Source organism: Squalius cephalus (assembly GCF_949319135.1).
Source record: "Squalius cephalus genome assembly, chromosome: 24".
Classification (NCBI taxonomy): domain Eukaryota; kingdom Metazoa; phylum Chordata; class Actinopteri; order Cypriniformes; family Leuciscidae; genus Squalius; species Squalius cephalus.
The window spans coordinates 28426608-28444261 of NC_137145.1; the positions used below are offsets into that span (position 1 = coordinate 28426608).

A 17654-nucleotide genomic window follows, 5' to 3' on the forward strand; every position below is an offset into this window, starting at 1 on the left:
CATCTCCTCCAGTGAAAAACAGCACATCTCCACCAGTGAAACACAGCACATCTCCACCAGTGAAACACAGCACATCTCCTCCAGTGAAACACAGCACAACACCACCAGTGAAACACAGCACATCTCCACCAGTGAAACACAGCACATCTCCTCCAGTGAAACACAGCACAACACCACCAGTGAAACACAGCACATCTCCTCCAGTGAAACACAGCACAACACCACCAGTGAAACACAGCACATCTCCTCCAGTGAAACACAGCACATCTCCACCAGTGAAACACAGCACAACACCACCAGTGAAACACAGCACATCTCCTCCAGTGAAACACAGCACAACACCACCAGTGAAACACAGCACATCTCCACCAGTGAAACACAGCACATCTCCTCCAGTGAAACACAGCACAACACCACCAGTGAAACACAGCACATCTCCTCCAGTGAAACACAGCACATCTCCACCAGTGAAACACAGCACATCTCCACCAGTGAAACACAGCACATCTCCTCCAGTGAAACACAGCACAACACCACCAGTGAAACACAGCACAACACCACCAGTGAAACACAGCACATCTCCTCCAGTGAAACACAGCACATCTCCACCAGTGAAACACAGCACATCTCCTCCAGTGAAACACAGCACAACACCACCAGTGAAACACAGCACAACACCACCAGTGAAACACAGCACAACACCACCAGTGAAACACAGCACATCTCCTCCAGTGAAACACAGCAAAACACCACCAGTGAAACACAGCACAACACCACCAGTGAAACACAGCACAACACCACCAGTGAAACACAGCACAACACCACCAGTGAAACACAGCACATCTTCACCAGTGAAACACAGCACATCTCCACCAGTGAAACACAGCACATCTCCTCCAGTGAAACAGCACATCTCCTCCAGTGAAACACAGCACATCTCCACCAGTGAAACACAGCACATCTCCTCCAGTGAAACACAGCACATCTCCTCCAGTGAAACACAGCACATCTCCTCCAGTGAAACACAGCACATCTCCTCCAGTGAAACACAGCACATCTCCACCAGTGAAACACAGCACATCTCCTCCAGTGAAAAACAGCACATCTCCACCAGTGAAACACAGCACATCTCCACCAGTGAAACACAGCACATCTCCTCCAGTGAAACACAGCACAACACCACCAGTGAAACACAGCACATCTCCACCAGTGAAACACAGCACATCTCCTCCAGTGAAACACAGCACAACACCACCAGTGAAACACAGCACATCTCCTCCAGTGAAACACAGCACATCTCCTCCAGTGAAACACAGCACAACACCACCAGTGAAACACAGCACAACACCACCAGTGAAACACAGCACAACACCACCAGTGAAACACAGCACATCTCCTCCAGTGAAACACAGCACAACACCACCAGTGAAACACAGCACAACACCACCAGTGAAATACAGCACAACACCACCAGTGAAACACAGCACATCTCCTTCAGTGAAACACAGCACATCTCCACCAGTGAAACACAGCACATCTCCTCCAGTGAAACACAGCACATCTCCTCCAGTGAAACACAGCACATCTCCACCAGTGAAACACAGCACATCTCCTCCAGTGAAAAACAGCACATCTCCACCAGTGAAACACAGCACATCTCCACCAGTGAAACACAGCACATCTCCTCCAGTGAAACACAGCACAACACCACCAGTGAAACACAGCACATCTCCACCAGTGAAACACAGCACATCTCCTCCAGTGAAACACAGCACAACACCACCAGTGAAACACAGCACATCTCCTCCAGTGAAACACAGCACAACACCACCAGTGAAACACAGCACATCTCCTCCAGTGAAACACAGCACATCTCCACCAGTGAAACACAGCACAACACCACCAGTGAAACACAGCACATCTCCTCCAGTGAAACACAGCACAACACCACCAGTGAAACACAGCACATCTCCACCAGTGAAACACAGCACATCTCCTCCAGTGAAACACAGCACAACACCACCAGTGAAACACAGCACATCTCCTCCAGTGAAACACAGCACATCTCCACCAGTGAAACACAGCACATCTCCACCAGTGAAACACAGCACATCTCCTCCAGTGAAACACAGCACAACACCACCAGTGAAACACAGCACAACACCACCAGTGAAACACAGCACATCTCCTCCAGTGAAACACAGCACATCTCCACCAGTGAAACAGAGCACATCTCCTCCAGTGAAACACAGCACAACACCACCAGTGAAACACAGCACAACACCACCAGTGAAACACAGCACAACACCACCAGTGAAACACAGCACATCTCCTCCAGTGAAACACAGCACAACACCACCAGTGAAACACAGCACAACACCACCAGTGAAACACAGCACAACACCACCAGTGAAACACAGCACAACACCACCAGTGAAACACAGCACATCTTCACCAGTGAAACACAGCACATCTCCACCAGTGAAACACAGCACATCTCCTCCAGTGAAACAGCACATCTCCTCCAGTGAAACACAGCACATCTCCACCAGTGAAACACAGCACATCTCCTCCAGTGAAACACTGCACATCTCCTCCAGTGAAACACAGCACATCTCCTCCAGTGAAACACAGCACATCTCCTCCAGTGAAACACAGCACATCTCCACCAGTGAAACACAGCACATCTCCTCCAGTGAAAAACAGCACATCTCCACCAGTGAAACACAGCACATCTCCACCAGTGAAACACAGCACATCTCCTCCAGTGAAACACAGCACATCACCACCAGTGAAACACAGCACATCTCCACCAGTGAAACACAGCACATCTCCTCCAGTGAAACACAGCACAACACCACCAGTGAAACACAGCACATCTCCTCCAGTGAAACACAGCACATCTCCACCAGTGAAACACAGCACATCTCCTCCAGTGAAACACAGCACATCTCCTCCAGTGAAACACAGCACAACACCACCAGTGAAACACAGCACAACACCACCAGTGAAACACAGCACAACACCACCAGTGAAACACAGCACATCTCCTCCAGTGAAACACAGCACAACACCACCAGTGAAACACAGCACAACACCACCAGTGAAACACAGCACAACACCACCAGTGAAACACAGCACATCTCCTTCAGTGAAACACAGCACATCTCCACCAGTGAAACACAGCACATCTCCTCCAGTGAAACACAGCACAACACCACCAGTGAAACACAGCACATCTCCACCAGTGAAACACAGCACATCTCCACCAGTGAAACACAGCACATCTCCACCAGTGAAACACAGCACATCTCCTCCAGTGAAACACAGCACATCTCCTCCAGTGAAACACAGCACATCTCCTCCAGTGAAACACAGCACAACACCACCAGTGAAACACAGCACATCTCCTCCAGTGAAACACAGCACATCTCCACCAGTGAAACACAGCACAACACCACCAGTGAAACACAGCACAACACCACCAGTGAAACAGCACATCTCCTCCAGTGAAACACAGCACATCTCCTCCAGTGAAACACAGCACATCTCCACCAGTGAAACACAGCACATCTCCTCCAGTGAAACACAGCACATCTCCTCCAGTGAAACACAGCACATCTCCTCCAGTGAAACACAGCACAACACCACCAGTGAAACACAGCACATCTCCTCCAGTGAAACACAGCACATCTCCTCCAGTGAAACACAGCACAACACCACCAGTGAAACACAGCACATCTCCTCCAGTGAAACACAGCACATCTCCACCAGTGAAACACAGCACAACACCACCAGTGAAACACAGCACATCTCCACCAGTGAAACACAGCACATCTCCACCAGTGAAACACAGCACATCTCCTCCAGTGAAACACAGCACATCTCCACCAGTGAAACACAGCACATCTCCACCAGTGAAACACAGCACAACACCACCAGTGAAACACAGCACATCTCCTCCAGTGAAACACAGCACAACACCACCAGTGAAACACAGCACATCTCCACCAGTGAAACACAGCACATCTCCTCCAGTGAAACACAGCACATCTCCTCCAGTGAAACACAGCACATCTCCTCCAGTGAAACACAGCACATCTCCACCAGTGTCGCTACTGTCGGCTTCATCAGAGACTGAAACTCAAGCCACCGCAGCAGCTGCTCTGAACACCAGCCTCAACACATCAGTTCCCCTTTCACAAAGAAACTGGGTCACATTTATTTATATAGCACAATAAATTGTTTCAGTATGATCAGTGAGGTCAATATTTCTGCTAAAGAACAACTGCAGAGGTACAGATGTTTTAAAGCAGTAGGGCTTGGGATAGACACAAATTTCAGTTCACAAGCTTGCGATTCGACTCAACTCCGATCGATTCCATTCAGTATCGATTCATATGGATATACAGTATATATGTATTAAGATGTAAATAAAAAATCAATTGTAGTATTTCAAATAAGTGTGTGTTTCATATGAATTGAAGGTTTAATGACATTTGTAAGCATTTCTCTTTACATTTGTGGGATTCCAAATTTATTAAAATGTTTAATTTAGGTTTACATTGAATTTAGCATGTTAAGGTTAGGTATAAATTATTATTATCAGAGTTTTTTAGCAAAAGACTCTGGTCAGTCCTGATTTACTGAAACTCTTGGAGTTTGTGTTTTAGCAAGAGAGTCTTGTCAGTCCTGTTCTCAGGTCTCAGCATTTGAATAGATATGCTGAGTGAATTAGGGTGGGCAGCACTCTCAGTCCCAAACAGGTTCCGAAACCTGTTTCATCACAAAGTTTTGGTTCCTGCCCCTAAATGTATATAAACTGTAAGAGAACATCTCACAGATTCAGACTTGGTGACTGCAGCTACCGACAGCTCGTGTTCTCAATAAAGAATCCTGCTGAAGAAACAACCAAGTCTCCTGGTCTTTCGATTCTAAGTTCACAACACATTAAATAATGATCCTCATTAGTGTTTACTTATTAACAAGCATATCTGATATTTCTAGCTATGTGAATATTATATGATCTAATGTTCTGTTAAGCATTATATAATGTTTGTTATTGATTCATTCATGAAAGTTATTATAAAGTCGCTTTTTTAATCCGAATGAAGGATTTGAGGCAAAGGACATCTATTTGGAGTGTGTTGGGTTTTTATGCCGCCCCGGCCTACATCTGACATCACATGAGCTCAGCCCTGAGGTCATTTCCTGTGATTCTGGCCAATCACTACCTTCTCTTTGTTTTGCTCTTTGCTCTTGAAGAAAGGCCTTTTTTCCTTCAGACTCAATTCAGGGCAGTGTTTTGTTGGCGTCTTGTGGCCCGGAAAGGCCAGATACAATGAGTCTTCAGATGGAATTAAAGTCATCTCACAGCTGACTGCAACCATGCTGCCAAATCCTTCTTCATGTGTCACTGTAATAAAGTCCAGCAGTGGTTAACTGATCCAGGTCCTGAGGGACATTGAGACCCAGACACAACAAGAAGAGTTGAAGCTCAGGACTGCTGATGGTCTGTCTGCACATGACAACTCGTCTCAATCAGCTCCCTAGTTCAGGAGTCAGCGCACTGATCAGGGAATATCAGTCTCAATCAGCTCCCTAGTTCAGGAGTCAGTGCACTGATCAGGGACTCTCAGTCTCAATCAGCTCCCTAGTTCAGGAGTCAGTGCACTGATCAGGGACTCTCAGTCTCAATCAGCTCCCTAGTTCAGGAGTCAGTGCACTGATCAGGGACTCTCAGTCTCAATCAGCTCCCTAGTTCAGGAGTCAGCGCACTGATCAGGGAATATCAGTCTCAATCAGCTCCCTAGTTCAGGAGTCAGTGCACTGATCAGGGACTCTCAGTCTCAATCAGCTCCCTAGTTCAGGAGTCAGTGCACTGATCAGGGAATATCAGTCTCAATCAGCTCCCTAGTTCAGGAGTCAGTGCACTGATCAGGGACTCTCAGTCTCAATCAGCTCCCTAGTTCAGGAGTCAGCGCACTGATCAGGGAATATCAGTCTCAATCAGCTCCCTAGTTCAGGAGTCAGTGCACTGATCAGGGACTCTCAGTCTCAATCAGCTCCCTAGTTCAGGAGTCAGCGCACTGATCAGGGAATATCAGTCTCAATCAGCTCCCTAGTTCAGGAGTCAGTGCACTGATCAGGGACTCTCAGTCTCAATCAGCTCCCTAGTTCAGGAGTCAGTGCACTGATCAGGGACTCTCAGTCTCAATCAGCTCCCTAGTACTGGAGTCAGCGCACTGATCAGGGAATATCAGTCTCAATCAGCTCCCTAGTTCAGGAGTCAGCGCACTGATCAGGGACTCTCAGTCTCAATCAGCTCCCTAGTTCAGGAGTCAGTGCACTGATCAGGGAATATCAGTCTCAATCAGCTCCCTAGTTCAGGAGTCAGTGCACTGATCAGGGACTCTCAGTCTCAATCAGCTCCCTAGTACTGGAGTCAGCGCACTGATCAGGGAATCTAATTTATGTTCTCTTTCCCCTGCAAATACACCTTTAATTCTTGGTTCCTCTCTAATCATTGAAGCAAGCGGTTCCAAAACTAATGTAAAAAGTAGTGGACTAAGAAGACAGCCTTGGTGGGTAGACCTAGATAGATTAAAAAAGGATGACGTTATTCCATTAGTTATTACAGCTGCTTTAGGATTGGAGTAAAGAATTTTAACCCACTTCACAAAACCTGAACCAAAACCATATTTTCCTAAGGCCGCGAAAAGAAACCCCCACTCCACCCTATCGAAGGCCTTTTCCGCATCAAGCGATATTGCAGCAATGGGATCTATATTAGAATGATTCATCCACATAGATTCATCAGATGTAATAGTCTTCTCATATTGTCAGACGAGGATCTATTTTTAATAAAGCCTACCTGATCTCTGTGTATAATTTTAGGTAAAATACCTTCTAATCGTGAGGCTAATAATTTTGTTAACACTTTATAATCTACATTTAATAAACTTATTGGACGGTAATTAGCAGGATCCACCGTCTCTCTTTCGGGTTTTGGTATGAGTGATATTAAATTCATTAAAACTGTCAGGTAACATATCATTCACAAGTACCTCTGAATATACCTAATTTAATATTGGGGTCAACTCATCGACAAACTTCTTATAATATTCTACTGGAAATCCGTCAGAGCCTGGTGATTTTCCAAATTTCAAAGACATTATAATAGTTCTAACCTCCTCTTGTGTTATAGGTGCATCTATTGAATCTCGTTCGTCAGGGGTTAAAGTGGTCAATGAAACATTGGCTAAAAAGTCTTTAACTCCTTCGGACTGTAATAGGATTCTGATGTGTACAGTTTTGAATAGAACTGGTTAAAAACCCGATTAATTTCTTTGTTGGAGGTGAACACCTTATTTCCCTCCTTAATTACAGGTATGACGTGAGATGCATCATGTTGCTTAATTTGCCTGGCAAAGAGTTTCCCAGCTTTTTCCCCGCACTCATAATACTTGGTCTTCAATCTAAACAATGCATATTCTGCTTTCTTAGTAAAGAATTCGTGAAGATCAAATTTTAATTGACAAAGCTGTTTAAACTTCAAATCTGTAAAACCTAGCACCAATTATTTTTCTAAATCACTGATTTGTGTTTCTAAATTGCTTTACTGGCATAAGCAATACATTTTCCCCTGATAAATGCCTTAGAGGCATCCCAAACTGTTGCTAATCTCTGAGTTGACCCAATATTAAGTTCAAAAAACATATTTATGTCGTCCTGGTATAATAAAAACATATAAACTGGTATAATACCCACAGTCATTTCTGAAAGAAAACCAACAATTTAACTTCCAATATTTTTGTGAACAACGAATCCTTGAAAAACATACAAAAAACAAAACAAATAAGGGAGAAAAAATCAAACTCACAACACTGCCCATAAGGGGCAGCGAGCCCACTTCTGGGTCACACATTTGGTCCGTGATGCTCGCAGTCAGCAAACACACACTGACTCAGGAAGACAGACCCCAAAGCTTTCCCCTGCCCACCATTACAACCACGTTTCATAATACTTCGACTTACATATATCCAGTCACAGCACTTTACTTGTCACCTCCTTGTAGTTGGATGTGCTCCTTTATATATCTTTCTGCTTCCATGTGGTCAGTAAAACTCTGCTTTTTTCCCTTCCAAGTAAACCCCAGTGTCGGGTATGTCAAACCTCGTGGTCCCAGAGTAACTTCTTCGCTGAAGAGAATTTCATCCTCATTATTGCTCTCTCCCTCAACATATCCTCGAAGATGGACAGCTTGCATTCCTCCCATTCAAAACCCCTGCTCTTTTTCTCTGCAGCCAGGACTTTCTCCCTCACGTATAACGTAGAAATTTCACCAACTCGGCCCGGGGATGTTGATCATCATTAAGCTCCGATGACTCTGCTCGACTCCGATCCCGTCAACCCGAGCCCCTCTGACAGGATCTTTTGTAAGTACTCGTTCATTTTGCAGCCTGCTTCTTTCCCCTCTTTGAGGCCGATTATTTTGATGTTATTCTGTCTGCTGCGATTTTCCAAATCCTCAGCTTTATTCCAGAGATCGTCCACAAGTTTCGCCATCCTCTCAGTATCACCAGTTAAGCGATTCGATGTGTCTTCCACGTGCGAGATGCAATTCTCGGCTTCGTCGAGTCTGGCCTGTACGGAGCTAATCACATCTTTTGTAGTCACTTTGATAGTTATCACATCATTTGCTACCCCCTGCAAAGTCGCGTTCATTTGACTAATTTCAGCAAAAAGATCTTTCAAGTTTGGGTTATGATTACTTGACTATGGTGACGGGGAATCGTTAGCTTCTGGGGTCGTTGTTTTCAGACGTGTTTGCAACCCTCAAATTGGTTGCTTGGAAGATGTCATTTTGTCGTTTGTCGGATGCTTCAAGTAAAAAGTAAGTTATCTATTGAAGTTTGATTAATTTTGCGAACAAAATGTATACTAAATAATCTAAATGATGGTGGGCATCAGGAGTGCTGCTCTAGCGTGCTGCCATTTCCCAGCTTGCCATCACGTGACTCCGTACATAATAATCTTTACATTTTAGATCCCCATTTTGCAATGGCTTGTAGATTTCTACTTCCTCTTCATTACGTAGATCAACACCTGCTTCTTCAGCATCGCCTCTTTGGCTCATGTCAGTGAGGTGAGAAGAGAAGCGAGAGATACTAAAACAGGGTCACTTGGCATACAAACAGATTTTGGCTGTGGAAGAACAGGGTGTTGCTTCCTTTCAGAAGTACCTGCCTGATCGTGTCAGTAGGGCAGGATTATATGACATTTGACTGTGGATTCTCTTGTAAACCAAACCCAATTGGATACAAGCTTTGCAAATGCACTTTTAACTGAAAGATGGACCCAAACATAATGCCACAACACGTACAGTAAGTGAGCTTGATCAGTGATAAACTATTGTTTTGATATGTAAGGACTCATGTAGTTGGTACAGTACAAGAGGTGCATGCATCTCTGCCCCATATTCATTACAGGTGGGAACACACACCAATTGTGAGTACACTGTTTGGGAGCTTCATTTTAACATTTAATTTAATATTCAACAATAATACTGATCTGAATTATGTGTAATAATGTGAAATGACACAGGGAAAAAGTATTGAACACATGAAGAAAGGGAGGCGCAAAAAGGCATGGAAAGCCAAGACAACTGCTGAAAACTTACAGTAATTAAAAAGCAATCCAGCCCCCTGTCAGTGGAAATTAATAACAGCTGGTTCAGTCCCAAATGATGGCCTACAAAAAGGTCTCATTGCCAAGGTGTCACACAAGACACATCTCATGATGGGTAAAAGCAAAGAGCTGTCTCAAGACCTTCGCAACCTAATTGTTGCAAAACATAATGATGGCATTGGTTATAGGCGCCATTCTAAGCTTCTGAATGGTCCAGTGAGCACTTTTGGGGCCATAATACGGAAGTGGAAAGACAATAATTTCACCATAAATTTGCCTCGACCAGTGCTCCTCGCAAGATTTCTGATAGTGGAGTGAAAAGAATAATCAGAAGAGTTCTGAGGAAGTGGATGTCCTCAGCATCGAAGGTGGACAACAACGTGGTGGCGAGAGAAAATTGTTATGGGATGATCCCACAAGTGGAAGAGCCATTGGCTAGCAATCTTTCCTGTTGCGTCATCCCTAAAGACTCTGGCTCAATCTATCGGGCATCAAGGAGAAAGACAGGGCTTTCTTCCTTGATGCCCCAATTTCGCCTTCTGGCCTGTTCGGTGACACTGTCAATGATAACGTTAGGGTTAACAGGTTTCAAGAGGTGAAGAAACAGTCTGCGGCCTTCAAGCAATATCTCCCTCGCTGCTCAAAGTCGGAGGAGATGTGCAGTCTCAATCAGCTCCCTAGTTCAGGAGTCAGCGCACTGATCAGGGACTCTCAGTCTCAATCAGCTCCCTAGTTCAGGAGTCAGCGCACTGATCAGGGAATCTCAGTCTCAATCAGCTCTCTAGTTCAGGAGTCAGCGCACTGATCAGGGACTCTCAGTCTCAATCAGCTCCCTAGTTCAGGAGTCAGCGCACTGATCAGGGAATCTCAGTCTCAATCAGCTCTCTAGTTCTGGAGTCAGAGCACTGATCAGGGACTCTCAGTCTCAATCAGCTCTCTAGTTTAGGAGTCAGCGCACTGATCAGGGACTCTCAGTCTCAATCAGCTCCCTAGTTCTGGAGTCAGTGCACTGATCAGGGAATCTCAGTCTCAATCAGCTCCCTAGTTCAGGAGTCAGCGCACTGATCAGGGAATCTCAGTCTCAATCAGCTCCCTAGTTCAGGAGTCAGCGCACTGATCAGGGAATCTCAGTCTCAATCAGCTCCCTAGTTCAGGAGTCAGCGCACTGATCAGGGAATCTCAGTCTCAATCAGCTCCCTAGTTCAGGAGTCAGCGCACTGATCAGGGAATCTCAGTCTCAATCAGCTCCCTAGTTCAGGAGTCAGCGCACTGATCAGGGACTCTCAGTCTCAATCAGCTCCCTAGTTCTGGAGTCAGAGCACTGATCAGGGACTCTCAGTCTCAATCAGCTCCCTAGTTCAGGAGTCAGCGCACTGATCAGGGACTCTCAGTCTCAATCAGCTCCCTAGTTCAGGAGTCAGCGCACTGATCAGGGAATCTCAGTCTCAATCAGCTCCCTAGTTCAGGAGTCAGCGCACTGATCAGGGACTCTCAGTCTCAATCAGCTCCCTAGTTCAGGAGTCAGCGCACTGATCAGGGACTCTCAGTCTCAATCAGCTCCCTAGTTCAGGAGTCAGCGCACTGATCAGGGACTCTCAGTCTCAATCAGCTCCCTAGTTCAGGAGTCAGCGCACTGATCAGGGACTCTCAGTCTCAATCAGCTCCCTAGTTTAGGAGTCAGTGCACTGATCAGGGACTCTCAGTCTCAATCAGCTCCCTAGTTCTGGAGTCAGAGCACTGATCAGGGAATCTCAGTCTCAATCAGCTCCCTAGTTCAGGAGTCAGCGCACTGATCAGGGACTCTCAGTCTCAATCAGCTCCCTAGTTCAGGAGTCAGCGCACTGATCAGGGACTCTCAGTCTCAATCAGCTCCCTAGTTCAGGAGTCAGCGCACTGATCAGGGACTCTCAGTCTCAATCAGCTCCCTAGTTCTGGAGTCAGAGCACTGATCAGGGACTCTCAGTCTCAATCAGCTCCCTAGTTCAGGAGTCAGCGCACTGATCAGGGACTCTCAGTCTCAATCAGCTCCCTAGTTCTGGAGTCAGAGCACTGATCAGGGACTCTCAGTCTCAATCAGCTCCCTAGTTCAGGAGTCAGAGCACTGATCAGGGACTCTCAGTCTCAATCAGCTCCCTAGTTCAGGAGTCAGCGCACTGATCAGGGACTCTCAGTCTCAATCAGCTCCCTAGTTCAGGAGTCAGCGCACTGATCAGGGACTCTCAGTCTCAATCAGCTCCCTAGTTCAGGAGTCAGCGCACTGATCAGGGACTCTCAGTCTCAATCAGCTCCCTAGTTCAGGAGTCAGAGCACTGATCAGGGACTCTCAGTCTCAATCAGCTCCCTAGTTCAGGAGTCAGAGCACTGATCAGGGACTCTCAGTCTCAATCAGCTCCCTAGTTCAGGAGTCAGAGCACTGATCAGGGACTCTCAGTCTCAATCAGCTCCCTAGTTCTGGAGTCAGAGCACTGATCAGGGAATCTCAGTCTCAATCAGCTCCCTAGTTCTGGAGTCAGAGCACTGATCAGGGAATCTCAGTCTCAATCAGCTCCCTAGTTCAGGAGTCAGCGCACTGATCAGGGACTCTCAGTCTCAATCAGCTCCCTAGTTCAGGAGTCAGCGCACTGATCAGGGACTCTCAGTCTCAATCAGCTCCCTAGTTCAGGAGTCAGCGCACTGATCAGGGACTCTCAGTCTCAATCAGCTCCCTAGTTCTGGAGTCAGAGCACTGATCAGGGAATCTCAGTCTCAATCAGCTCCCTAGTTCAGGAGTCAGCGCACTGATCAGGGACTCTCAGTCTCAATCAGCTCCCTAGTTCAGGAGTCAGCGCACTGATCAGGGAATCTCAGTCTCAATCAGCTCTCTAGTTCTGGAGTCAGCGCACTGATCAGGGAATCTCAGTCTCAATCAGCTCCCTAGTTCTGGAGTCAGCGCACTGATCAGGGAATCTCAGTCTCAATCAGCTCCCTAGTTCTGGAGTCAGCGCACTGATCAGGGAATCTCAGTCTCAATCAGCTCCCAAGTTCAGGTTATGGGATGATGCCACAGGTGGAAGAGCAATATCTCCCTTGTTGCTCAAATTCAAAGAAGTCTGTCCCAAGCGGGCAGCCGCAGCCATCCACCATCTCCTCACCCTCAAGGAGCTTGGGGGCATAGATGGCGCTCTCAACCGGAGCCTTCTCAGAAGCAGGATGACCTGAGGGCCATCTTGCAGGCTAAAAAGGCTTCGGGAAAGAGGTCGTAGCGACTGTAGGACCTCTTCAGGCTGTCCCCCACTGGGCAGAGCCGAGACGTTTTATTTCATATGCAAAGATTTTACCCAGTCATAGCAGGCACTGAAGGTCAAGAGGGTCAAAAACAGGGTAGAAAATGGCCATTTATTTCTAAATTATGTCTACTTTTGATGTAATAATAATCTCACCAACATTATTAAGTCAACCTCAGGGAACAGTATTAAAAATTATTAAAAACATTATTTGTGACTCATTTAAATAATGCAAAACCTAAGAAGAAAATAATAATAATAGAGTTAATATAGAGTTCAAGAGACTAAAAATCTGTGATGAATGAATGTTTCAAATACAAGCGTCAACAAAATCAGAGACAGATAATCTTACTGAGACACTACATCTGAAAAACTTCAATCATAGAGCTGGTATATTTAAAAACTAATAACTAGGGAGAGAGAGAGAGCTAGAGAGAGACGGACAGGCGCAGCTGCAGGACTCACGCCCCTCCCCAGCCCGGCTCACACTGACAGAGAGAGAGAGAGAGAGAGAGAGAGAGAGAGAGAGAGAGAGAGAGAGAGAGAGAGAGAGAGAGAGAGAGAGAGAGAGAGAGAGAGAGAGACTCACCGCTGGAGCAATCGGCCCCTCCCCAGCCCGGCTCACACTGACAGGTGTTCGGGGCCACACAGCGGCCATGCACACATTTCTCAGCACAGTGGGCTACAGAGAAAGCAAGATGGAGCAGGTCAGGTTTCAGTCCTTCTATGAGCAGAGCAGCAAACAAACACGAGGAGAAACCACAGAAAACCCCATCAGACACACACACTGTGATGCTCGGACGCCCCGTCCACTGGGAAATCACACTGCCCCAAATCCTGCTCTTCACCATTTGATATCAAATTATATGCTTCAGTGCTGAGTACTTTTGAGGGTATGTTAACATAATTCAGCAAACAGACTTCTGTGCGCCAGAAGAAGTTATTATTAGAGAGAAATGATGATAATAGTTCAAGTTTCCCTGAGATGAACAGTAACTCAATGATGAGGAGAGACAGCATGTGATTACAGTCAGTGTCATACAAAAGACTCTTTCAGGCCCAATAAAAGTGTCTTTGAGCTGATGCTCTGCTGCTATCTATCTATCTATCTATCTATCTATCTATCTATCTATCTATCTATCTATCTATCTATCTATCTGTCTGTCTATCTATCTTATCTGTCTGTCTGTCTATCTGTCTATCATCAGATTGTGATCAGTTGTGGTTTGAGTTTGTGAGTCTACAGTAAGTGCTTCAGAGTTTCTCCAGGTTCAGAGAGTAATACTCAGTAATACTCAGTAATACTCACGAACACATATGTCTCTGCTCTCGTAGAAGCCGGGGCAGCACTGGGACCTGCGGCGATGCATGGTCTTCTCCCCGCGCCGGTAGGCCGTCCTGTAGCTCACCCTAAAACACAGAGGAAAAACCACACAATTACTCATGCAAAGAATGCATTTATCTACAGGTGATTCAATGTTATATTACTGAATTTCATAAAAAAATATGTAAAAGGGCTTTACAAAACTGTTATAAACGCTGAAATCTGAGTGTTGTAAAGCACACACACCTGTGCTGAGTGCATTTGAACCAGTTGAGGATGTCCGTGCAGCCGGTGTAGTAAACCTGATCAAACGGGTGAGCGTACGACTCCTGCACGGTCACTGAGTAACTGAAGAACACACACACACACACACACACATGAAGGCCACATCTCTGATATATGTGTGTGGTCCCGTTACTCCAGCACTAATGGCTAATGAGAACAGCAGTTATCCGTGTATGAAAGTGAATTTGCTGACAAACTTCAAACAGAGTGTCACATGTTCATTGTGTGTGGGCTACTTCTGCTACTAGATACATGTAGAAAACAAATCAATAAAGCAACGGTTTACTTTAAAGCAGCTCTTATCTAGTTCTCCAGACACCTGTCTGTGGATATGTGTGTGGCGTCTTTAAGATCTTCATAACAGCTCCACAAATTCCTGCTCCTCCAGTTAAACAGTTAATAGTGACAAAAGTTCTTTTGTTTCTTTTGTAACACTTGTGCCTGTCGGCTGTGTAGAGTAAAAAGAGCTTTACTTGTGTATAAAGGAGGAATATCAGTGTAAACAGCAATAGCTTTCTGCTGAACTAAAGTGTTCTTATTTCAACAATTCAACAAACAACAATTCAACAAAAATGTATTTTGGTCCTCACAGACAATTTTCCATAGTAAAGAAAAAATGACATAATAACCAAAAAAGGTGTGGGCTGAAGCCTTTGCTATTTGACTGTATTGTGAGTGCTAGAGTATAAAGAATGTACATACTGTATGTATAATGTATTTTGCTAGTATAAGTAGCAGTATAAGTACACTAAAACACCCAGGATGATGTGAATGTGCTGAGAAGTCTTGCGTTTGGCCAAACGGTCACACATTCTCTGGTATAGGAAACTCTTGCGCAACGCACAGCTGTTCCCACACATTACTGAGTGAAAGTAAATCTAGCTGGGAAACAAAACTCCATCTTTGTTCTTTTCAATCTGCTTTAATGGATTTCCGAGCCATTCCTTAATTTGGCCAAGGACATCTCCTGCCTGTTAACACAGAGTGTGTGTGTGTGTGTGTGTGTGTGTGTGTGTGTGTGTGTGTGTGTGTGTGTGTGTGTGTGTGTGTGTGTGTGTGTGTGTAGTGCATGAGTGAGAGTGTGTGTGTGTGTGTGTGTGTGTGTGTGTGTGTGTGTGTGTGTGTGTGTGTGTGTGTGTGTGTGTGTGTGTGTGTGTGTGAGTGTAAGAGTGAGAGTGTGAGAGTGAGTGTGAGTGTGAGTGTGAGAGTGAGTGTGAGAGTGTGAGTGAGTGTGAGAGTGAGAGTGAGAATGAGAGTGTGAGTGAGAGTGAGAGTGTGAGAGAGAGTGAGAGTGTGAGAGTGAGAGTGAGAGAGTGTGAGAGTGAGAATGAGAGTGAGAGTGAGTGTGAGAGTGTGAGAGTGTGAGAGAGAGTGAGAGTGTGAGAGTGTGAGAATGAGAATGAGAATGAGAGTGAGTGTGAGTGTGAGAGTGTGAGAGTGTGAGAGTGTGAGAGAGAGTGAGAGTGTGAGAGTGAGAGTGAGTGTGAGAGAGAGTGTGAGAGTGTGAGAGAGAGTGAGAGTGTGAGAGTGAGAGTGAGTGTGAGAGTGAGAATGAGAATGAGTGTGAGAATGAGAATGAGAATGAGAATGAGAATGAGAGTGAGTGTGAGTGAGAGTGTGAGTGAGAGAGTGAGTGAGAGAGTGAGTGAGTGTGAGAGTGAGAGAATGAGAATGAGAATGAGAATGAGAGTGTGAGTGAGAGTGTGAGTGTGAGTGAGAGAGTGAGTGAGTGTGAGAGTGAGTGTGAGAGTGTGAGAGTGAGAGAGTGAGAAAATGTTCTTCTTACTGGGAGAAGATGATAGTACAGCTGCACTAGCGGCTAAATATGTGTTAGCTATTCACAACGCCAGAGTCAGCTAATTCTCTAGAGAGACCCACTGTATTTATTCATTTATTAGGATAGATTGTGTTTATTTATCTATTTATTTATATTTACTATGCTACATATGACATGATCTATACATATATGTTTTATTTGTTTTATTATTTATATATAATATGTTGATGCTTTGGCAACATTGTGTTACACAGTCATGCTAATAAAGCTCATTTTGAATTGAATTGAAATTGAATTGAGTGAGTGTGAGAGTGAGAATGAGAGTGAGAGTGAGAGTGAGTGTGAGAGTGTGAGAGTGAGTGTGAGAGTGTGAGAGTGAGTGTGAGAGTGAGAGTGAGAGTGAGTGTGAGAGTGAGTGTGAGAGTGAGTGTGAGTGTGAGAGTGAGTGTGAGAGTGTGAGAGTGAGTGTGAGAGTGAGAATGAGAGTGAGAGTGAGAGTGAGAGTGAGTGTGAGAGTGAGTGTGAGAGTGAGTGTGAGAATGAGAGTGTGAGTGAGAGTGTGAGAGTGAGAGAGTGAGTGTGAGAGTGAGTGTGAGAGTGAGAGTGAGAGTGTGAGAGAGAGTGAGAATGAGAGTGTGAGTGAGAGTGTGAGAGTGAGAGAATGAGAGTGAGAGTGAGAGTGAGTGAGAGTGAGAGTGAGAGTGAGTGTGAGTGTGAGAGTGAGAGTGAGAGTGAGAGTGAGTGTGAGTGTGAGAGTGAGTGTGAGTGTGAGAGTGAGTGTGAGAGTGTGAGAGTGAGTGTGAGTGTGAGAGTGAGTGTGAGAGTGTGAGAGTGAGTGTGAGAGTGAGAATGAGAGTGAGAGTGAGAGTGAGTGTGAGAGTGAGTGTGAGAGTGAGTGTGAGAATGAGAGTGTGAGTGAGAGTGTGAGAGTGAGAGAGTGAGTGTGAGAGTGAGTGTGAGAGTGAGAGTGAGAGTGTGAGAGAGAGTGAGAATGAGAGTGTGAGTGAGAGTGTGAGAGTGAGAGAATGAGAGTGAGAGTGAGAGTGAGTGAGAGTGAGAGTGAGAGTGAGTGTGAGTGTGAGAGTGAGAGTGAGAGTGAGAGTGAGTGTGAGAGTGAGTGTGAGAGTGAGTGTGAGAATGAGAGTGTGAGTGAGAGTGTGAGAGTGAGTGTGAGAGTGTGAGAGTGAGTGTGAGAGTGAGAATGAGAGTGAGAGTGAGTGTGAGAGTGAGTGTGAGAGTGTGAGAGTGAGTGTGAGAATGAGAGTGTGAGTGAGAGTGTGAGAGTGAGAGAGTGAGTGTGAGAGTGAGAGTGAGT

The 17654-nt window shown here is 45.6% G+C and overlaps 1 protein-coding gene across 1 annotated transcript in view; it reads right to left on the reverse strand.

The window, feature by feature from the left end:
* The window catches only part of megf10 (multiple EGF-like-domains 10), a 107609-nt gene that overhangs the window by 58060 nt on the left and 31895 nt on the right, over window positions 1-17654 (reverse strand). The window contains exons 3-5 of the mRNA XM_079860902.1: window positions 14524-14625; window positions 14263-14363; window positions 13543-13635 (exon numbers count right to left, since the gene is read on the reverse strand). Coding sequence (XP_079717028.1) covers window positions 13543-13635; window positions 14263-14363; window positions 14524-14625 — 296 coding nt within the window. The remainder of the gene's footprint in view (window positions 1-13542; window positions 13636-14262; window positions 14364-14523; window positions 14626-17654) is intronic.